A 24,643-nucleotide genomic window follows, 5' to 3' on the forward strand; every position below is an offset into this window, starting at 1 on the left:
TGTTTCGCCGAGAGATGGCACCACTAACAAGAAAAGTCGTCCATTGTGATCATCGCAAATACTGCTGGAACTTAATTAAAATATTAGTAAACAACATTATACGAAGATAAAAGAATCAGTAATACACATTCGGAAATAATTCTCACGGTTGTAGCCCTCAGAAAAGATGTTTCTGCTTACTTTAACCTAAAAAAAGGAATATAAAGAAATCATTGACGATGATGATTGTTTGTTTCTATAAAAGGTTTCCAGGAAATCAGAATAACTGTAAATACTTCTCAAAGAATTTATTGCATTGAAGGTTGCTTCACTTTAGTCACCGACACTCCAGTTCTTCGTGTATATTTCTTGGCACATACAAGCAGTTTAGTAAAGTATGCTGTCCCAATAGGTGACCTTCACATTAGTTTAATGTCAACTAGTTCAAGGCAAAAACTATTTATAGCAAGGTATTAAGTAGCGAAGTAAGAGAAACCCTAAACACAGACCAAAACATCCTCTGAGTATTTATTGCCTCAAGGACAAATACTGCATGTTGACAAGTAGTAATTGTCTCCTTGAACTTATCAAAATTTAGACTATTCGTTGATAAAAGTTTAAACAGTACTCAGTCCGGAACGCACTTCAACAGTTATCTAACAGTATTCAGTAGACATCAATGCTTATCACACTGCAATACTTATTTTCAAACAGAGGATCTAAATCTCATCTAAAATGAGTCCAAACTAGTTTTTGAAAGCACTGATTTGCAGAGAAAGGTATAAAAAAAGATTAGCTACTGAATTTACATCACCTGAATGATCAATCAAAGTATTATATTATATTTCGTTCACAAATAAGTAAGTAAGCAGTATAAATCAACAAAACAAATTAATATTTTAAAAAATCAAACAGTTCTGTACATTGTAAAGCTTTCCCTAAAATTATAAATAATTATTATCTAGTCTAATTATTTTCTAAGACCATTTCCAAATTTCTTTACAAAAATGCACTGCTGGAACCTCAAAAAAATTACCTGTTCTCTGTCTTACACCATCGCCGAGATTGAATGCAATCCTGAGGAGTGTTACATAGTAGACAATGTTCCTAATCCTCACTAGCATTTATTCTTTTGTACAAGTATGTCCTAAAATCGATTGTTGTACTGCGAAATTATAAACAAAATTTAAAGAAAAAAAACAGAGCCTTACCTCTGCCAAAGATCTGCTAAGCCTGAATCTCTGAATTTAACACAAAAATCCTAAAGGAAGTTCCTCTAATTGAACTTCTGATGGTCTAGAATTTCTTCTACAGATTTGAAGGTTATCACGGATTATCATAAACAAACAAGAAAATTCCAAATCACCCAATGAGCAGACATGTGAGCAAACTCAGCCAAACATATCAGAAAAAAGAATGCCAAATTTCATATCGTATTTTAATGAGGAGTTTAAATTTTCAGCGAATTTTATTGAAATATATTTTAAAGAAGACTTCAAATTTTTAATTTTTCTTCTCATCAAATTCTTTTGCTTCTGAATTTTAAAATAAAATCCACATTCTTCTGAAACACTTCTGTTAATGTATCATGTTATATTATGACATGACAACAATAGAAATAGTTGACAATCGTAAAAAATGAATTGTTGTGAAGACACGAGACTCAAAAATGTAACTTTTTATTTAAACTTATTGCGAACATTGTTTTCTCATTGCTATCCTGTTCAAGGAGTACAAAGGAATTTTTTATTTGCTCCAGATTTTGCTTACATAAAAATGCACTTTCTTGCTTGTTATTGTTGTTGTGTGTATGGAGTTGATCCAGAAACTGGTTTCCGTCTGGCATGTTCTTCCTTATCTATTGAAATGAAAGGTTCTCAAGTTTCTGTTGTTCTGTCAGCGAATGTTGGAATAAAGCCAGTTGTCATCGGTGATTATTTTATTTCAAAATGGAGTTCTCGCATGTTTCCGCTATGCACGCTCATCCGCCTTCACTTTCATTCCCTTCTCTTCTCTTTCCATCCGCACACACCTGATATACAAATTCAGCCGTTCTCTTACATTTCTTTGAACGATGCGCTATGAGGATTGCTCTCAGAGTTCGAATATCAACATATATTCGTTTTCTCGTATTTTCTGAGTATTCATGTTTGCCTTTGAGGAATGCTTAAAAAATTAAAATAAATAAAATAAAAAATAAAAATATGCTCAAAATTTGTATATTTTAAGAGCCCAAACAACTCATGCTTTGAAAGGCATATATGATCGATAAACAAAATAACCAAAAACTAAACACACTTCATTAAGGAGATTTTTTTTTCACTTTGATTGTTTTGATTTGTGATATAAATATCAATTTTTTTGTGTATTAGAAAAATAAGGATTTTTTCCTGAATTTATTAAAATTAAATATTACTGGTATACTAGGATAATAAGGAACACCAAAGTGTCTAAACGGAAAAAAAATCTAAAGGATTCCTTTTTAATTAATTTCCAAGTTACAGCACCAGGCTGGTATTTATACACACACGGATATATAAACACGATTTATACTTTTTTTTTGCTGTTCATCAATAAAACCTAGTAACTGCATTATTATCTAGTAGATGGCACTACTTTAATGAACTTCTTTCGTAAAATAATAATTATTATTAATTTTAATTTTTAGGACTGTTTTGCCTATTTTTCTTTAGAAAATAAATAAATGAATTATCTGGTGCATTTTCAAATAAGTAAGAAATCATGAAATAAAATAGCAATTTATTAATTTAGTAATTAAATTTTTGTTTATGTGTATATGATATGAGATCTATCTATATTATTATTATTATTATTATTATTATTATTATTATTATTATTATTATTATTATTGAGTACTTCCATGGAATCTATAGATTCATCGATGAAGGCCACTACATCAACACTAATACTCAATACGTGTACAGCTACCTATAATGTTTTGCTTTGAACTCATTTACCGATAAAACAGTTCACAACTGACTTTGGCAATCCATTCCACTCATTGACCACTCACCAAGCAAAAAATCTAGTCATCACGCCCTTGCTAACCACAATCTTATGCTTACCATTTTTACTATTTTACTGTTACTGTTTCCATGGATGATCCCTAGTCACTGAAATATATCCACCGCATCAATCCTATACCCCGCCCCCTAAGCAACTTACATATCTCTATCATATCTCTTCCGCTTCTCAACCAGCCTCTATAACCCACGTATTACCAATCATCAGTATGAAGAATTCCACAGAGCTGCCACCATCTTGGTCACTCGTCTCTGAATCTGTTCCACCTCTCCAAAAACTCAATCGATCAGATCTGTGTGTAATAATCCAGATGAGGTCTTATCAATGTGTTATAAAGAAGAACAATAACTTGCTTATCTATTGCTTGTCAGGATGTTCTTCAATAACCAGTTATTGAAGAACATCCTCTCCACTTCAACACTCCATTTCGTTAACACCCCCAAATTCCTGTCTTCATCCATTTCCTCTAGTACAGTTCCATCAAGAAGGTGCACAGCAGGCAATATTTTCTTTCCAAAATGCATAACCCGACACTCTGCCACATTTAATTGACATCTGTTCTTCTTGCCCAAGCCTAAATCATCCTCTAAAATTTCAAGATCATCGTTATTTACTATTGTTCTACTTAAAATTAAGTAGAGCAATAGTCAATAATGATGATGTTACTAATAAATATATTTTGTATTTAAACTGCATGTGGCCTTCTCACTAGTTTGCCTGTTTGCAGGTGAAAAAAAATCATATAACAAAATATGATTATGTCTATCTTTCGATCTCCATCACAAATATTCTAATTTTCTTTATTCGACTAGCTCTTTCTTATTGTAATCCGGGTAGTTGGATTAATGGGGACAAAAGAATAAAACTTGATAAAGAGATTTGTAAAAAAAACAGATTTATTTATTTGTCCAACCTGACAGGAGATAAGCCAAGTTTATTTGGGAATTGGTGTTTAAACATAAGTATGAAACTATTCCTTTCTTGAAATAAAAACAAATTGTAAATTCATTTTGTTTGTTATTATAGTAATTCTTGAAAAGTCTGCAAACTTGACCATTTTGTTCATTTTATTTCATTGCAGGACGTGGTTCCGGAAGTCTTATAGGAGGAAATTTGATGAGCAACTTTGGACCCAGAATTGCCTTCCGATCTCTCGGTATCGCCTCCGGAATAGTTGGATTTCTCTACACTGTTTTGTACTATTACGTGTTACCATGCTACTGTAGCTCATTGCTAGAGAAAAGAGGTAATTTTATGATTTTAAATTTCTATAGTTCTCGTTGTAGAAAAATGAAGTTAAATATTGCCTTTCATTAATTGTAGCTGTCAGCATCCTATGCATAATTCAAATTCCGGTTACTTAAATTAAGTTTTTGAAATAAACTCTGAAAGGCATTTATTGAAAAGAATTTATTTCAAAACTCTGTTTTGAAATAAATTCTAAAACAGCTACTTAGCTCGGAATTCGAAGGGTACTCACTTGATCCTCTTTCACGAAGTTGCTGCATTCCACTGATGGCACTGACATACGATGTTCAAAGTTAGCCCTTGAAAACAACAACAACAACAACAAAAAAAAAAAACTTAGAGATATACCAAGGATCAATGGAAAGCAGTATTTCGGGAATCAGGAAAGGGCGGTAAACAAAAACTTCAGTCAATAAGGGTAGGTCACAAAAATTGTTGACCTTATTCAAAAAAATCAAAGAGTTCAAAATAGAACTGGGTTGAACATGCAGCCAAGACAACATAAGGATAAATTTGCTACATTTTGGATTCCCAGAGAGAATTAGGGTTCCAGAGGAAGACAGAGGTTCTCGAGGAAAAGAAATTAGATTACAGGAATATCAGAAAACAACTGGATAAGGATGGCCTCTGAGAGAGAAGATTGGAGAAATATCAGAGAAGCCTCAGCCTTGAAGTGGAATGCAACAGACATATCACCATTATCATCTTCTTCATCAGTATTATATTTAGTATAATATTCAAGGTTTGTGAGTGAATGACTTCTTTTATTATTATTATTATTATTATTATTATTATTATTATTATTATTATTATTATTATTATTATTATCCCCAAAACACGATATGGTTTTCAGAAAAAATAAGGGAACAACATCTCTCTTGGAAGACTTCGCAGACGTAATTAATACCGCCTTAGACAAAAACACAATTGCCATGGTAGTCTTTATTGATCTAACTAAGCATTGAATACACTCACACATCAAACCTTGTTAGAAAGGTTGAGGCATGTTGGAATAGACGGGCCTCTTCACAGGTGGTTTACAAACTACTTCAAAATAGAAAGCATATCACACGTATCGGGTCAAACCGAAGCAGAGAGCTACCAGTAACCTGTGGAGTTCCACAGGGAGCTGTACTCACCCCAACTCTATTCATTTACACGCACGATATTAATCAGCTACCACTCAAAGGTAAGATATTCCAGTACGCAGATGATACAGCAATAATATCCATCCACAATAACGCAAGCATAGTCCAAAAAAATCTGCAGCATGACATAAATCTGATCATAGACTGGCTCACGAAAAACTCCATACACCTAAACTCAGAAAAGAAAATATTTATGATATTCAGAAATCCACTGACTCGATCAGTTGATAACAAATATATAACCATCCAACATCCACTTTTCAACATAAAAAACACACAGAACAGCAAAACCACTGCAATCACTCAGGTTGAAACAACACGATACCTTGGAATTTACTTCGATGCAGATATGAACTGGAATAGCCACATAAATCATCTACACAAGCAAACTCTACAGGTTAAAAGACATAGTTCCCATACGCCTAAAAACACTAATATACAAAGCACTATGCTAAAATATACTGAGATACGCTATAACAACGTATGCTTTCTGTGCACCCTACATATTAAATAGATTAATGTCGCTACAGTACAAAATGATAAAACTGATCTTTTGGGAACAAAGAGAAAATAAAGACTTTATATATACTGCAATGTCAAAACACAAAATACTGACAGCAAAACATTTATGTCACTATGCAGTTTTACTAAAACATTATTTCGATGCCAACTACAGGACAGTCAGAAATACATACCGTATAACAAGACCTCAGACAACTAATTATATCACATATAAATACAATAATGACTACAGAAAGGCCACGCGAAACTTCTACATCCCAGACATGATAAACAAATTACCTTTTGAATACAGAAAAACCGTGTGTGTGTGTGTGTGTGTGTGTGTGTGTGTGCGCGCGCGAATTTCTCAATCATAGATTTCGTAGCTTCCCAACACAGCAAAAAAAAAAACAATAAATAATAACCAACTGGTGTCATTCTCAGATAAGCTTACATATAAGCTTCGAGGATGAAAGCAGAGAAATTAGTTCTTATCCAAGATGTATCATATGTAACCAAATGCACGTAATGTACGTATCACATGTAAACCAATGTATGTAATGTAAGTATCATATGTAAACAAATGTATGTAATGTATGTAATAACTGTAACAAAAGTATGCAATATAGAGTGATTATATCCATTGATATTGTATATATAGAGTGTAAAATTGCAAAGGAACATCTGTAATAATCATCATTATGAATATTATAATAATATACGTTGTAAACAATTATTGTTATTATTATTATTTTAAAAAAAACTTTATGTACGAGAAAGTATTTGTTATGCATAATTGTGTTCATATAATGTATGCAATTTATCTGAGAAATAATAAAAATGTTTAAAAAAATAATAAATTAAAAAAATTATCATTAATTAATTAAATAATAGTATAATTAATATTAGAGATGGTGTTAAATATTCGGATAGGAAGATTGGTGTATTGTTTTGCTGTGCGTTCAATTCCTTGGCAACTGGCTTGCTCGTAAGACGAATTATGATTGGTTCAGGTCGTGGCAAACCTTGTTTTTTGCTCTTCCTAGGAATCCGATTTACGGTCTGAATGTCGTTAAGCTGTAAGGGGATATCAGTTGCATGGCCTGATTTTAAAACTACGTCTCTGAGGTTTTCTGTAGGTGCAGTTTCAGGAAGACCGTTTATGACAAGATCTTCTTTATGTTGTTGCTGATTTAAACGTTCGTATTGTAGTTTTAGAGAATGAAGTTCTTGACGGAGTTCGGATGTCTCTTCCATCAGATTGTGTTGCCTGTCATTAATATTAATATATTAGTATTGCTATTAAAAAATAAATTAATTAATTAAATAAAATAAAAATTATATTCAAATGAACGAGTTGTTTTCGGTTTAACTGGGACGGTCTTTGTTACAAAAAGATTCTAAATTATAATAATATTTTCCTTTTTGGGGGAATAATGACATATTCATGAAATATTAATTTGTACTCATCTCAATTTCGTTTCAATCGAATCTTAAATTTAATAGCAAAATTATGCAAATCAAAATTCTTACTATTACAAATTGTGATAGTTAATGCTCTAACTATACAAGAAAGTTATAATAAATATGCTATTTTATTTTATAATTATTTCATTGCTTCTTTACTATTAAAATCTTATATAAATCGTTCTACCTTTTCTCATTTCATAATAATTATTTACCGTACTGCCGAGATTGCAACTAATATAACTCTTTTGTACAGATATTTGAGTATTTCAAATATTTGAATATGTCTATAAATTAATAACGATATTTAAAGTCTCAAAATTATCTTGCACATAGACTCGGTGAAATATCAGGCCTATAACCTACTTTTCTCTTCTAGATAAAAGAAACAAAGAAGAGGAAGCAAAACATCAGAATCTAAACTGTGATATAAAAATAGTAGCAGACAACGAGAAAAAATCTCAGATACCTAAAGATTTCGCATCACCTCGAGTTGAAGACATTGAAGGAAACATTAAATAGAACAATGCAATGGTGACCATTGTTCATGACCAGATATTTCTTCAATGACTCCTCGAAATAAATTCAGCTATATCTTCCGTCGAAGCTGGTCGACGAATTGTGTGCTTTCTTGCAGCATCCTATAGACAGAGATAGTGAAATAAGATAGTGATCTTAAGCATTAGATTTAGAACTGCGCCTGCAGTTTTTCATATATGGTAAAGCTCTGTACTGTGAGGATTCAGCATTACGGTTACCAGTTGTATAGTATAAAAGTACGTGTATATAGAACGTTCAGTCAATTTCTATGTGATTGTATTGAATAAAGAAAATTATATTGTGTAAGCATACTCAGGTAATCTTAAGTTACTTGAGCATCGTTAAACTGTGGTAGTAGTATTGCTGGATAGTATTGGGTGGTTGGCTGGTTATTTTTATTACGTTAAAGTGATATGATGAAGGTGATAAAGCAATACGATGAAGTGCACTGTGCCTGTAAACTGCATTTGTTTTGTGTTTCCAGGCTGGTTTATCTATTTTATAAATATCGAAGAAGGAAAAATTATATTAGCTAATTCATCTTCCGTGTAAAAATCCTTATAAAACGTTATTTTATTTCTTTAATTCGAATTCAGATTTTTCAAGACAAATTATGTTTTAGAATAATTCATTTGTGAAATTAAAATATCAGTTAGGAAATTCCAAATAGGTAACTGAGAAATCTTGAGCGACGTTAACAGTAAATTATCTAAGGAAACTGGTATTTAAATTAAATGCGTCTGTTAGTTATGGGAAAGAACAATGATCTCCATGACTTAAGGTGACATTGAGAAGATTTTGGATGTTTTTTTTTTTTTAATATTTTATTTTGTTTATACACCATAGCGATCTACTGGACAGGTCATTCTGATAATACGACCCATCTAGCTTAGAAGTCAAGGTTATTTAACTGTCGTTTTTGTAATGCAAGTGGCGTCACTCTAGAGTTTTAATTCATGATTCGCCATAATCTTGGAACTCATCAAGCAAAGCTTTTGGGGATTTCCCCGAAAACATATTTTGAACTCAAATAATGTCACGTGCTGCGGGATGGGGAATTCTGAAATGAGACATTTTGTGATGAGTGGAGATTATAAACAGACTGGTGTTACTTTACAGAGAAGTCAAAGCACTTTCTTGGACTTTTTTTTTTTAATTTTCAGATTCCAAAATACAACACTTCAACACATATCTTTCTGAGATTAAAATTGAATCCTAAATACCGACTGACATGAACATATTTCGAAATATCAAAAGTTGCTTTCAACAAAGCGAAAATACAAACCTGCTAAATATAAACTGAACACAATTATTGATTTATCCAAAAGACGCTAATGGGATTATTACTTTGATCAGCGGAAATAAATTTATATGAAAATTTCAAAGGAAAAACTTCTTCTACGGGGATTTCCAGAAATTTTAATTTATTTTAAAACAAACCAAAAAAAAAAAAAAAAAGAAGAAGAAGAAGACACTGAGATACAAGAAACCAAAGTACTGCAACACTGGGACAGAGGACAAAAATCATAAATTTTTTTTCGAAAAGTTTAAAATTCAAAATATTTTTGCAAAAGGTTAAAAATTCTATTGCTTTTTATTTTAAAAATTCTAAAGGCATGAAAAAAATTCAAAAGAAACCTTAACATAATTAAAAGATAGTTTCTTAATTGGTCATAACCATGCGCGCATTTCCTTCTATATCATTCGTTCCTCCTACAAAGGGAAGGGAAAGAAACTTACAAGATGGGTGTTTACTCTTTCATCCAGTTTTCAATGATGAGTAGAACGGTAATTAAAGAACATTTTTACCGTTTCTAAACTGAAAAAAGTATCATCGACCACATTATACATGAATTTGTTGTTTAATGAAAGCAATGCAATATGTGTTTATTTACTGTTGTACAAGTAGAGAGTGTTATTTAATTAAAACCATATACATATGTGATATATATATTATATATTGTTACTTTGTATTTACACTTCTGAAAGTGGTTAATAAAGCTCTATTACTAAATAAGGTGTAATTTGGTAGAATAATTTCAGAATGCATTAATTTAAAATTAAAAGGGGGAACAAAAAAAAACTGATCATTAATAGAAACAAAACATACAATGATTAGCATATTCTCCCTTTTAGAAGATATCTACAGGAAGTGTCGCAATTAATACTCTATTCGTGAATTTCTGAAATAGATCAGGAATCTGCAAGATTTTCTTCTTCTTTTGAAAATTGTGCTTGTGGCAAAAATTGCATCAAGTGGAGAGCATCGTAAGATCAGAAAAATGTACATATTGAGGATTCATTCTCGTATATATATACTCACACACGAAAAAAAAATCTACGCGTCCAAATCATTCCACTTTAGACCAATGGTAACCTACGTTTCTTTTAATAAGTTAGAATTTTCAAACAGGCATCTGAGGTGATTTTCGCATCATCAACTCAACAGAAATACTGAGAATGTTTTGTTTAACACCTGGTAGTAGACATGATTAGAGAGTACACGAAATGTGTATGGAATGCAGAGATATAATTATCCAAGCAAGTCGCAATTGTCTAAACGATAAATTACTTTTATTTGGATTGGATTTATTCAGATATATTTATGAGAGGAGCTATGTTTTCAGTCTAGGGTTTGGTTATGAAGTCGTCCCTGTATTTATTATTTTGGATAATGAAGAGTAAATTGACTCTCACCAGAGAAAGTCGTCTGAATGTAGGTGTATATATCTTACTCTTCCACTAAGAATAGTTCATAAAAATATAGCACAACACGAATTATATTTTCAATGGGAGAAAGCAGATGGACAATTGAATTATTATTATTATACTACCATTAAACAGTTCATTGGTCTCTCAGACGCTTTTGTTTTGTTAGGATCAAACCAAAACAGTTGAAAATGGAACTTTTTTTAACCCGGTATTAAAAAGTAAGATAACGTAACGTAAGTCTGTAATATACATCTCGGCCACCTGCGTTCACGAAGGTGATGAACCAAGCATTGAAATATTTTATTCCTCTCATGCTATTCCTAGAGAATACTTATGCATTGCTGTCAACAGAGAAAATTTATTACAATGGTTTCTTGTGCAGATAACATATCAAAAAGGAAGGTAACAGGCTGAACTGCCTGGGGCACGATGAAGGTTATCCGAGGTTAAAGAATATCAAGGACTCACATTACCAAATATGCATTAGTTTAAATTTCAGAGATGTACCCGTATTATTTTTTCCTTAGACTACCTGTTTTAAACCTTATAACTGCAACAAAAACGTGCTGTTTTTGATTAGGTTGAGAACAGAAAATCCAACTCTTCAATTCATAATATAAGTCCTAATTAAGTACGAAATAATTATAGAAAAATTCCTAATACGAGTATTTACCTAAAATTTATTCAACTTTGCATGGTTACTTCAAAAATTAAAATAGAGAGAAAGCTATTAATGTCTTTTTTTCCATCTCACATTATCCATAAATCGAGTATATACTATATATGTGCCATTATGCAATGTAGTTGCACTCATTATAATCTAAAAAATTCGAATTCTTATAATCTAGCCAAAATTTCTGAAACAGTAAAATTTGCAAGTATAGCTACATTAAACGCCAAGCAGTATCATTCCACTTTTCTTATGTGATCAATTCAAAATGGTCAATTATATTATGAAGAGGTATTTAGATTGAGACAGGCTCTTTCCCATTGTCGACCTGAACTGGTCTAAAAATATAAAAAGGGATAAAAAGAGGCAAAAATGATCGGTTTCTAGATAAGAATTCCCAGGATATCTAAACAGGATAACACCCATCCATGATTGCCATACAGATATTCTACATAGAATTCTACCCTGTTCATAACTTATACAGAACCCATACAAACTTTTACCCATTTTTTTTTTCATATTAGATCCACACATCGAAGGCCACAAGACCTCTAGCACATTGGTGCCGTGTGTGGACAAGAGGAATAGAAGAAAGAAGGAATCTGTTCACATTTTTTCTTGAACAGCTGAGGGTTGTAATCTTTGGGGAAGGCAGAGTGTGGAGACTTTTCCAAAGGACAGAAGTAGATGGAATGGAAGAGGAGACAATAAAGTTAGTTCGGTGAGTTTCAAGATGGACTGTAAAAGGGTGTTGGTTAGTAATGGTTCTTATTTTAATGATTTCGGAGGAGAGTGGGAGAATAATAGTGGTCAATTCAAGATCAATATCCATGAAAGTATCTGTACAAGAAGGCACAACGAAAAAACTGAACGTCTGTGAGAGACGGATTAAAGGGTACGAGGGTGGTCTGAAAAGTTCTCAGTTTAACAATGAAAAACAATTTATAATTTCAAAATTATTTTTAATTTTCAACATAATCTCCCTTAAGACTAATACATTTATTCCAGCAATGCTCCAGCGCTATTATCCAGTCCCTGTAGTGGTTCTCAATAAGATCTGTAAAATACCCCTGTACAGCTACGATCACCTCTTGATTCGAAGAAAAACGCTTACAAGTGAGAAAGAGTTTTAGTTTGGGGAAGAGATACAACTCAGAAAGAGCCAAATCTGGGGAATAGAGTGGTTGTTCCAACAATTCATAGTGCAGATCCGTTAATTTTTCCATTGACAAAACATCTTTGTAGGCACGTGCATTGTCCTAATAAAAGATGATATTTTTTCTGCAAACCGGGTCTTTTCTCACAAATTGTTTCGTCTAGAATGGTTAAAAGATCGTAACAGTATTCCCAGATTAATTATTGTTTTACCCTTTTCAAGATAATTAATAAACAAAATGCCTTTAGCATTCCAAAACACCGATTCCATGACCTTTCCTGCTGATGGAACCGACGTTTTCTTCTTTGGCGCTAAACAACCGGCTTCTGTCCACTGTTTTGACTGCTGTTTGGATTCTGGTGCGTAATGGTGAATCCAAGTCTCATCCATAGTAATAAATCGACGCACAAAACCATTTTTATTCTTGTTAAAACGCTTCAAGCACTGGTCAGAAATTTTCATGCGAATGCGTTTTTGATCAGCGCGGCCATCTTGCGCAAAGCTTTTTCATTTGCAATCTTCACTCAAAATATATCGTACACGAAATGCCTGTAGTCTCAGCAATTTCAAACACTTTGGCTCGCCAGTCATCCAATATCATATTGTGCACTTGATCAATTGTTTCTGGTGTTGTTACACTTTTTGGTCGTCCTTCACGTCAATCAACTTGAAAGCTGATACGGCCATGTTTAAACTCGGCAGCCCATTTCTTAATTGTCGTAAACTAAGGAAAAGAGTGCCCATAAACTTTTATGAACTTCGAATAGATTTCGTTTGGCGTTAAACCTTCTTTTACAAAGAATTTTATAACCTCACGATACTCAATTTTATACATTTCAAGGGATACAAATAACACTTTTGTTTCAGACAGCTGTATAAAACAAACTACTTGATAGAATGACTTGCAACGATAAAGAGTCAAGAGGTTATTAGCCGGATTGCTCTCTTCTGGATAGAACCGAGCATCTTAGAGAGGATTTGGTGCACCACCTCATATATATGGGAGCAATATTCCATAGCTGGGAGGATTTGGGCTTTGCATAGAGTTAGCAGCTCTGAAGGTTTGAAGTAGTGTCTTCTGCGAAAAACTACGCCAAGTTTTTGGCTGCTGCAGACGTTATAGTTGAAATGCGATTGTTCCGGGAGATCGGAGATGCAGGTGAGTCCAGGAAAGAGAAATTTAATCGTGTTTGGATATCTCAGTATTACTGTTGGTAAGGAGAAGGGATGCGAGCTCGTTCTTGCGAGAGATCAGGCGGAACTTTGTTTTGGTAGCATTGGAATTTACAAGGTTGTCATTGGCCCACTGGGATATAGCTAAGAGGAGATCTGAATTCAGGTCACTCGTGATCGTGGTAGATCTTGAGGATTCTAATACTTGAGCACTACAAGGGTTGTCGAATGAAAAGGAAGAATGGAGTGTACTGGCAAACACTGGTTACGAACCTTATTGAGGTCTCATAAGTACATTATGGGATACTGAGGCAATTGATATGAATTGAACAGCCTCTGTATAGAAGTAGATTAGTCTCGAATATATTTTCCGCGCAAAATCTTGGGTAAATCATTAAAACAACAAAAATACAATTTCCTTTTCAATATGATACTTTGAAACCAAGCGGGAAATCTCTCTCTCTCTCTCTCTCTCTCTCTCTCTCTCTCTCTCTCTCTCTCCTCTCTGATCCAAAATATTTAAGAATATTATGACAATACACTATTTCGAGAACATATGTCGAAAAATATTTGATTACTACATTGATTTAATCTTGGTATCTTCCTGTATCCACTGACGAGACCTCAATAAAGCTCGAAACCATTTACATATAACTCACCCCCAAATGTTGTTTGCTTACGCTTCTATAAAGGATTCCAACAAAAAATATGTTTTGTCAGATAGATTAAAACAAGAATTATTTCTTAGCAAGTATAAGATGCCACACAACCTTGGACTTGTTCATAAATTATATAACGTTCTAGGGGATTGAAAATTACGGTTTTGCGAGAATGTGTGACAGTGGGAAGGGGCGGTGAAGCAAACTGAAGAATACATTAAATAATAAGAAAATGTTTTCTCAAGTTTTTCAAAACGTATTTCTTACATTTGTCTTTTCTAATACAGTCTGTGGAATGAGTATGAGAAAGGGTAATCTACCAAGTAGACTGTCCTGTTCTGGATGACATGAAGCATTTTCAAAGTTTTTGATACTATTCCAAATGCGAAAACTGTATTTTTAAAGGTACTTGTAATAAGTAGAATTATTAGCGCAAAAGAATACCATGATTTTTTCAAGTATGAAAAGACTGTGTGCATGTGATGTATGACTGTGCCTGGAAACCTCAACCACAGAATAGAAATGACGTAATGAAGTGAGTATTATCAGTGATAAGAAGCGAACTTGGATGAAGTGAGATCATTCTTAGAAAAAATAAAACAGGGGTGTTTTGATAGCAGTTGTCCCCGCCCCACTGGAGGTCAGTGTTTGCAAAATTAATTTCAGAAGACCTTGAAACTTGAGTAATTTCAGCACTACAAGATTTAGCAAAAGACGAGAAATGGAATAGTTCACTGTCATTAGCAACGCTATAGATAGGAATGTGCTTAGTGAGAAAAGATCGTTCATTCATAGTAGTAAAAATGTGAGACAACAATGAAGTACTCCGTATTGATGGGGAAATGGAAGAGAGAGTAAACCATCTACCATGACAACAAGTAGTGAACAACTAGAAAGGAAAGCATCTGTACAATTGCAGAGGGTCGAAGGCAGATCATAAGATAGTGGTTTGGCAAGTATATCTCTATGCCAAATCCAACCACATACCATAAAATCGCAAGGGAAGCGTTTTTTGATTGGCAAAAAAATTTGTCATCTTGCGAGAGCGGTGGAATTATGGTGGAATGTTGGTGATCACTAAATAATTTATGGGCTTCCTGATTGTAAATAAATTGGCTGTTTACGGTCTGTCCAATGTTTTCTAGAGGCCTGAGATGAAGATTAGAGAACGGAAGTTTGGGTAGATGAATTTTATCTCACTTCTTTAAGATGAGTTGAATATAGGCTTGTTTCCATGCTGTCTGGTAGAGGTCAGATGAGTATGATCTTGCTTTGATGATAAATGATTACTGTTAATTCCGGAAAGCAAATTTTGAGCACAATTTGGGCACGCTCTTCGGAGTAGGAGACATTTATTGGTCCATGCTATTAAAAATTGTCCTGCTACCTTTATGGCATAAATAATAGTCAGTTATGGTCCCCATTACCAGGAAGTGAGCTGGTGATATCCTCATACAGAAGAGTTCGAAATTCAATAAACATGAGAAACGTGTCTGATATCTTTCACTCCTCGCACTGCTGAAAGGCATATTATCCTAATATTAGCTCAAAAATTAACCCATGTGCTGCAAGACGATATAAAGGAATGATAGGCATTTTCGTTTGACTCAAGTAATTCTGTCGTATTTTTTTTTATTTTATGTTTCGCCCACCACGAAAGGTTATTTGCAACCTATAGTACATTTGGTACTGTGGGTGGGATAAGAATTTTATTTTCTATTAATTTTAGCGGAAACCCTACTCTAGGGACCAAACATGGAACTTTTTCAAACCACTTCAGGAGTCTAATAAGCGGGAAGGTGGTCTTACACCGGGCGATGAAATTTATCTCCCATTTGAAGACAATCACAAACACCCATGCGCACAGTGTGATTCGAACCTACAGCCTGTTGGTTAGAGAGTGGGGAGGCTAACCACTCGTCCGATGTACAGCTTTGATGAACTATGAGATGAATGCGATATGTGTCACTCTTTACTTATTATAATCATTAGATCAGTAAAGTGTAATAAAAAATAAAGATACTTAATAAATAGTACTAATTACTGTAAGAATTTAAATAATTTATTTTATTTAATAAATAAATTATTAAATAAATTTTCCGGTATCACACACACACACACACACACACACACACACACACACACACACACACACACACACACCAGAATTATAGATTTCCCCTTGTTAGTTTCAATTCTCAAAGTACAACAAATAAATAAAACAATAATCGTATAAGTTTTAAAAATTGAAGTATGCAATAAAATATTCACTCAATTCAAACAAGATATTAATAATAATATGAGAATATTACTTTGAGACTGAATATTGCGTTCTAGTTAACTGAATTATAAGAGAAGATCTCAACACTGTTTTCTTGTTCATTAATTTCTTATACTGGTGTCAATGATTGATGATTGAAGTGATTTTCGACATAATAATTATGCAAAATGAAAGTCGAATCTAAAATGTAATTATTTCGAAAACGTTGTCCTCTGCTGATGTGTTCTCATTATAATGAGGGCTGGTTACTTGCCAAGCTTCTCTTTCTACTCAATGTTAACTATACACGAATACACCCAGAAAGATTTCCTAAATATGCCAGTATTTGTGTCACCGCTTATGAGTCTAGGTCAGTGGTTTTCTGGCGTTTTCATACCAACTCCCGTTTGGCCAAAGCAAAATTGTAACCCTCCCTACAAACACTGAATAAATAAATATTATCACGGTAAACAAACAAAAGATACTGGGTAGCCACACTACGAATTGGACCATCTACTAATTTTAGGAAGGTCAGTAAGAAACCACGTGTTTTTAGAAACGTCTCTAACAGATTGTAATAGTTATCATATTAATCTAATAATCTTGAGTTTCTCCATTCGTCTATTAATAGCCGACTGCTATAAGATGCAAGGGCAGTTTCACAAATTCCCGACTGTCGTCTCGTTGATGCGCACCATCCTTCAAAACAAAAAACAAAAAAACTTACCGCCACCAGGTCGAGATTAACGTTTGAAAGGCAAACACACGAAAAACATCCACAGCGTTATATAACTGTTTGTTTTTCTTTTAAGGGTAAAACACCTTTATTCCGCCTCCCCCCCCCTCCTCTTACCCCTTCGAGAAATCCCACAACCCTGTTTAGATGATAGATTTACGAAGCTTAAGAGGATATGAGGTCACTGGGTCGAGGACGTCACGTGACTTCCCTATGCTCGTGCTTAGATTAGCTTCTTCGACAGCCCTCTGGCCGCAAAATATCACAAAATATTTCTTTCCATTTAACGCCTTAGCAACGAGTGACCTTGCAGTATAACGCGCGTCAAAATGACTTCATTTTCACTTCGTGAAGGCTTTTAACAGAAAAGGAGAACGTGCATTGGGAAGTCTCTAAAAATAACTGCTTGTTATTTCTTATGGTTAAACATCCGAATTTATTTCGAAGTCTTTTGGCAAGCAAATGTAAGTACATAAACATATCAGCAGAAATAAATAAATGAAGGCCGAGATCTGAGTAAACAACTTCTTAAAGGATTCTTTTCTATTGTTCTCACTATGATTATCTAGCGTACACAGGAGGTGCATAATCCAATATCTGCTTGGAAGAAATCCAGGATTTTCACTTATAAATCGACTCAGCGTATTGCTCTCACCTACATGATAACCATCAAGGTAATGAGGTCAGATGCTCCCAAAAATACACTCTAAGTGGTCTCCTTTCTAAATATATGCAAGTGTGAACGCCTCTAATATTGCTACGGCAAAATATTGTTATATTCACGTTGAGAAGTTAATCGTTCTATGAGTAAAGAATAACCAAACGTTTACTAAAACCTGAAATATTACTAAGATTTCCTTTCATTAGGATAGGGTTCAGTTGCTTTGAATTACGGCCTAAATAAGTAAGGACATGAAACCATTGTATTATGTCTATTAATTGCATGTGTTTTTCTGGGTGGTTTTCCTGTTTTGTGGGATGAAAAAACCCGAGTTTCGGGAGACTAAAATCCTTCCAGCGGCTAACTTACACTGTAAGTGTCGTAATATTTATTCATCGATACCGACTGAGCTATGCAGGCTCTTTCCTTCATTACGAAAGTAATCGCAAAATCGCCGGTCTTAGTGGTTAGTATATTCATTGTCGGCCAATAGGCTGCTGGTTTGACTCCTGCCGTAGGTATGGATGTTTCTAAATGTCTTTAGGTGGAAAATGAAATTAATTTCCTACTGTTAGATCACCACGTTGCTAATATCGAAACCTGAATTGGCTTGAAAAAGTTCAATATTTGGTCTCTGGAGCAGGGTTTCCAGATTATATAAGAACATATTAAAAATACATAAAACATAAATATAAAATAAAAAGTTATATAAAATAGAATAAATAGAATAAAAAAAAAGCTACAGGAAATTTCTTAGCTCGCGTATTTTACTAATGTAATATGGATTAACAACCTTTCACTGTGGAAGTCATAAACAATAATAATAATTTCTGTACCTATATATATATATAATATTCATCAAAGCTTGATTTGCTTCCTCAGTCTTAAGAAATGGCTGGTTATATTCCACTAATTCGAGCCATTCGCAAGGGCCTATGAGTTGTGGAAATACTTTCTGAAAATGAAAGCTGTGCTGAACAAAGCGGCCTTTTGCAGCTGCCCAATTTTTAATCCATCTAACTCGAGTGCTTCTAGATGTTTTTTCAATGTTTTAGGGATGGCGCCTAAAGCACCTATTATTATGGGAACAACTTTCGTTTTCTTTTGCCAGATTCATTCAACTTCGATTTGCAAATCGCGATATTTTGTAATTTTTTCATTTTCTTTGTCGTCAATCCGACTATCTCCTGGTACTGATATTTCGATAAACTTGACGCCCTTGTTTTCACTTTTTTCAGCCACTGTGATATCGGGTGTATTACATTCGAAGCTTTTGTCAGTCTGGATTTTGAAATCCCAGAGTATTTTAGCTTTGTCATTCTCAACCACTTTCTGGTGAACTTTATGCTTCCAATAATCTTTAGATACTTCAAACCCATACTTTTTACATAAATGCCAGTGGATTATCTTAGCTACGTTATCATGCCTTTTACGGTACTCAATTTGTGCGATTTTGCTGCATCCACTTATAATGTGGTCTACCGTTTCTTCCTTTTCTTTGCACAATCTACATTTACTGTCTTCTTGAATTTTTTGTATTTTTGCCTTCATAACGTTGTTTTTAATGGCCTGTTCTTGTGCTGCAAAAATTACCGATTCTGTTTCTTTCTTCAGTGCTCCATTTCTCAACCATTGACAGGTCAAGTTGCTGTCAGCGCTGTCCTCTATGCTGTGAAGGTATTTTCCATGCAATGCCTTATTTTTCCATCTTTCAGTTCTCACTTTTACTTGGTTGGTTTTGTATTCTAATTTTGTTTCCATGGGTTTAAATAAACCCTCTTTCCTTACCTCAGTTAGAAATTTTTCCGTTGTTTGCTGTAGATAATCATTTAAATTTCGTTTTTCTTCTTCAATAACTTGCTTCACTTGTAATAATCCTCTATCTCCTTTTTTGCGTGATAGATATAGCCTATCAATGCCACTGCGAGAATTGAGGGCATGGTGCATCGTCATTAATTTACGAGTTTTTCTATTTAAATCTTCCATCTCTAGCTGGGTCCATTCAACAATGCCTGCTGAATATCTCAGAACAGGTATGGCACAGGAATTAATTGCTTTTATCAAATTTCCAGCATTAAGCATTGACTTAAGGAGTTTTCTTAATCGTCTTATGTATTCTGCTCTAGTTCTTTCTTTGATCTTATTGTGCAGAATTTGTGATGCTTCTAAAATTCCCAAATATTTGTAGCTGTCTTCGAATTTTATTGCCTTGATTATTTCACCATTGAGCAACTCGATTTCGTTCATATCTTCAAACTTTCCTCTTGTTATTCCAGCAATTGCACATTTGTCTAAGCCAAAATCCATTGATATATCTTGACTGAATATGTGCACAGTATTAGGCAACGGTCCGAGTTCATTCTCTGATTTTGCATATAACTTCAGATCCATGTATAAAAGGTGAGATATCTTTGCACTCTTTTGCGCAGTTTGATAACCATGAGCACTTTTATTTAAAATTCAAATCAAGGGGATCAATGACAATATAAACAATAGAGGAGATAATGAATTTCCTTGAAAGATGCCCCTTTTTATGTTTACCTCTCCAATTTCTTCTCTATTTATAACCAACGTTGTTTTCCAGTTTTTCATGCTGGATTGCAAAAAATTTTGCGCGTTTTCGCTAATACCGAATAGTTCTGTGGATTTTAAAATCCAACTATGAGGCACCGAATCAAACGCTTTTTTATAATCTATCCAAGCCATATGAAGGTTGTTTTTTTCTACGTTTGCAATTTTTAAGAATCATTTCATCAATCAGCAATTAGTCTTTTGTGCCTCTAGAAATTTTGCTGTTACCTTTGTGTTCAATTGGAAGAAGAGAATGTGCTTTAAGATAGCTGTATATTTTATCAGCTAGTATGCCTGTGAGTAGCTTAAAAGTTGTTGGCAGGCAGGTTATTGGTCGGACGTTTTCTGGGTTTGCACCTTTTTCTTTATCCTTTATGATCAAAAAAGTTTTCCCTGCTGTGAGCTACTCTTCTTTGCTTCTAAAACATCATAAAATTGGTTAGCAAGTCTTTCATGTAAACCTGTTAGATATTTCAACCAGTAGCCATGTAATTCATCCTTCCCTGGTGTTGACCAATTTTTTACTTTTGTAGCTTGCTTTTGGACCATTTCAGTTGTTATTTTCAGTTGGTCCATTTTTCGTTCTTGAGATTCGTTCGTAATTTGTTCAGTCCATTTTGCCTTGTTATTGTGCCTCTTAGGGTTGTTCCATGGTTTTTTTTCCAAAACTTTAGTGTATTTTCTTTGTCTCTGGTATTTATATTTATATTTTCTTTAAGGTTATCATTCCTGCAGCAATCAATTTTCTTGTAAAACTGGTGCTGATTTGCGCGAAACATCGAATTTGGCTTATACTCTTCAATGCGTGCACTGTATCTTCTTATTTTAGCTGCAACTGCAACTATTTTTTGCTTCACTTCCTCTAATACTTCATCAATAGGTCGTGTTCCAGTATTATATCTCTTTATGAGGTTATTTCGTATATTTGTGTTTTTCAGCTTCTTTTCCTTAAGGTTTTTCAAATTGCTCACGTCTGCTCTGAGTTTAAGAATTTTATTCTCCAGTCGATGCTTCCATTTTGGTTCCTGAGCCTTACTTGCTTTTGGGTTTACTAATCTTATATCCTAATTCAGATGTTACGACGTAGGCTATTGAGTACATAATTTGATTCGTTTGCCCAATAGTTCCAGTAGGAATATCCCTTGCAGCTTTATTGGCCTCTTGTAGGAGTTCCTTCAGTTTTTGTTGTGGCACTTGTCTCAATACTGGAAGCCTAACTCGTTCCTGGTTGCTGTTCATTTGCTCGATAATTTTTCTTGTGAGTTCTTGTTCCTTATCTGATAGCTTCCTTTCAACTATTTGTATATTTTCAAAATTTTCAGCATTCTGCACGTTGGACTCTGGTTCTGCTCCATTCACATTCTTGGTCACTTCAGGGTCAGTACGGTCTCCTTTTACAGCTTGAGGTTTTAGTGCTTCCAGCTCAAGTTCACTAAATACCTTGCGTTTGATAATGAAGCTGCGTTGCTGCATCAGCCTTTCGAATGAAATTTCAGAATTTGGGTGCCGTTCAAGCCAAAGTTGAAACATTCGTTTCTGAAATCCCCTAACTGATGGGTTTGAACTGTAGGAGCACTGCATGACTTGTCTATTTTCAGCCATGCTCCACTTTTTCCTAGTAAATACTTTCGAGTTCTGTGGATCTTGCTCCTGTAGCCCATTTGTCACTGACTGTCCAGGAAGCCTAACATCCACTGCGGTCCTTGGTAACCCGTGCGACGACCGATGCGGTATAGAGTTCTGATTTGTCTTCACCTTTTTTAACTGGGGGTGGGCAGGTGCATGAGATAAAAAAATAGGTAAATAGGACAGAATCACCCCTAGTCCTCGAATAATCTAATAGCATTGGGTGGGGGGGAGCAATGTGAAAATAAATACAGAGGGAATGAAGAGTAGGGACCAGTCTACAGATAATATAACAGGTGTATATTACATGAAGTAAGGCGTGGCCAGCTTCAGGTGCCTCGGGTTCGCCATGTCCGTACTCATTAGAGTGAGCCCTTGAGGATTATATATATATATATATATATATATATATATATATATATATATATATAACTTGAGTATTGTTTGAGAGAGAGAGAAAAAAAACTATATATTTCTATGGCATTTATATTAGCATTTTTTCACCCTCCCTCAAAAGAATTTATCACAAGTACACTTATATCTGCCTGATTGTGATTTTGGTGAACGCTCTGGCATATTTAGTGTGATCCCAGAGCCAAAGTAAATTACCGCAGGGAGTATAGAGTTGGACTGTAAATATAGAATTGCTACTTGCTATTCGGATGGGGGGGGGGAATACTGAGCCTTCGTAGCTCAGTCAGTATAGACGAAGATTCCTTCCCTTTGGTCGGAAAGACATGGGTTCGATTCCCGTCAGTGACGTGAGGAACCTTCATCTGGTCTCTTTCGACTAAAGATGAGTTAACCGGCTCATATGGAGGTGGAGGTTTTTCTTCCAGTAACTCGGGTTTTTCATCCCTCAAAACAGGCAAACCGTGAACACACACGACTACAGTCAAAATATACTGCGGCAAGGAAGGGAACGGGAAACCACCTTGCTCATAATCATCTCCTAGTATGGTATCATATAACTATCCCCCCCACACACACACACACCAGCCGTATGGCTGAGGGAATATGATAGGATAGGTGGAGTAACTATAATGATACAAATAATTAATAATAATGGAAGTATTTATAAACTAGTCTGGAAATGATCCGAGACAATCATAAAAAAATTTCGTTTCTCAACAGAATTCTTGACGAGTGTGATTCATTACACAGTAAATTTAAATCAGAGTTGATTTTGACTTACGTACCGTATTCATCGTCATTTGTAGCGTATCTATTGATATCGTTTAAGCATTTTTTTTTCTAATTTTATCTAATAAAAATGGCCAAGTTTCCTTAGATATTAAGGAATAGTTATCTACTCTTCAGATATGAGTTGATTTCGTAACAAATATCACTAGAATTCATCTAGCCAGAGCCGAACGGTTATATTCACACGTACGGACAGACCGAGAATCTAACAGGCACCATTCTCCTATTTTCATTGGGAATGAAGGGTGTCAGTAAATGCACATTCTTAAAAACAACAACAACAACAGTGCATGTGAATCTTCAATTGAATGCACTTATTATTAATTCTGCCTCTTCTAACGGTAGAAGACCCACCGTTCGTATCTAACTAGGAGAAGTTAATCGCACTAATTCAGTATCTTTACGATACTTGAAATCCATTCACCGACGCTGCTCATTCAGTGCCTCTTTTAGCAAAGCATTCCACTATAAGCGCAATTTCCATAAAGAAATGTGTTCTTCACGTCCTAATTTATCGGTACTTAACAGTAAAAAATATTCCCCGTAACTATTTGGCAAGTTCCTTTTGGCAACTTAAGTTTCAATCGGATCACCTTTTCTTCCCTACTTACTGGCTCTGTGAACTCAACATAACCTTGGTTATCTCTCTCTCTCTCTCTCTCTCTCTCTAAAATTTAGACACCGAAATTTATGCCAAGTAGTTCAGTATCAATCGAAGTACAGACTTCTCAATCTCCACAAGTGTCAGTTTGCTTCCTCAATATTTGCATTATTCCATTCTATTATCATCATAATCGTCATCATCTTATTATTCCTAATATTTTCCCTAAAATTTTTCATTATCAAAAACATTTGAATATCAAACTCCATATTATGAGCGTTATCATTAACATACAAATTGAATAGTATAATTTACGAGAGCCCATAGAAATTCGACCATGTGTGACATCGAGGCCTGCTAACCAAATTCTATCCATTGTACTCTCTGCCATCCTCTCGTCATAGTAAGTGGTTCCCTCTCTTCGAGTTTCACCACCAATGGTGGAGTGCTTCAAGGCTCTGTCCTATCACCTACTCTCTTTCTTCTGTACGTAAATGACCTACTCACAATTTGAAACATTTGAAATCCGACTTATTTGACAAATCATGCAGTACTCTGACATCCCAGGCTACAAGATCATCTACAACTAGTGCCTTAAACAGTGATCTACATACTATCCTCCAATGGGACGAGGACAACCTTGTTATGTTCAATGCCACCAAAACACAGTCTTGCTTTTTTCTTGCG

General features: G+C 34.4%; 2 protein-coding genes across 4 annotated transcripts in view; both read left to right on the top strand.

Moving 5' to 3' along the window:
• Nucleotides 1-8,239, top strand: part of LOC150109170 (major facilitator superfamily domain-containing protein 6-like) — a 32,966-nt gene extending 24,727 nt beyond the window's left edge. For all 3 annotated transcript variants that reach the window (XM_090411821.1, XM_090411831.1, XM_090411840.1), the window contains 2 exons: nucleotides 4,106-4,270; nucleotides 7,768-8,239. In XM_090411821.1, the coding sequence (XP_090267947.1) occupies nucleotides 4,106-4,270; nucleotides 7,768-7,910 (308 nt within the window). In that variant the 3' untranslated portion in view covers nucleotides 7,911-8,239. The remainder of the gene's footprint in view (nucleotides 1-4,105; nucleotides 4,271-7,767) is intronic.
• Nucleotides 8,240-13,594: 5,355 nt separating this feature from the next.
• LOC150109172 (major facilitator superfamily domain-containing protein 6-A-like) overlaps nucleotides 13,595-24,643 on the top strand; it is a 52,808-nt gene continuing 41,759 nt past the window's right edge. Inside the window, exon 1 of the mRNA XM_090401795.1 lies at nucleotides 13,595-13,625. Within this exon, the coding sequence (XP_090257921.1) occupies nucleotides 13,595-13,625 (31 nt within the window). The remainder of the gene's footprint in view (nucleotides 13,626-24,643) is intronic.

Source organism: Typopeltis vanoorti, chromosome 2 (genome assembly GCF_054136105.1).
Source record: "Typopeltis vanoorti isolate ZY-2024b chromosome 2, IOZ_Tvanoo_1.0, whole genome shotgun sequence".
Taxonomy (NCBI): Eukaryota; Metazoa; Arthropoda; class Arachnida; order Uropygi; family Thelyphonidae; genus Typopeltis; species Typopeltis vanoorti.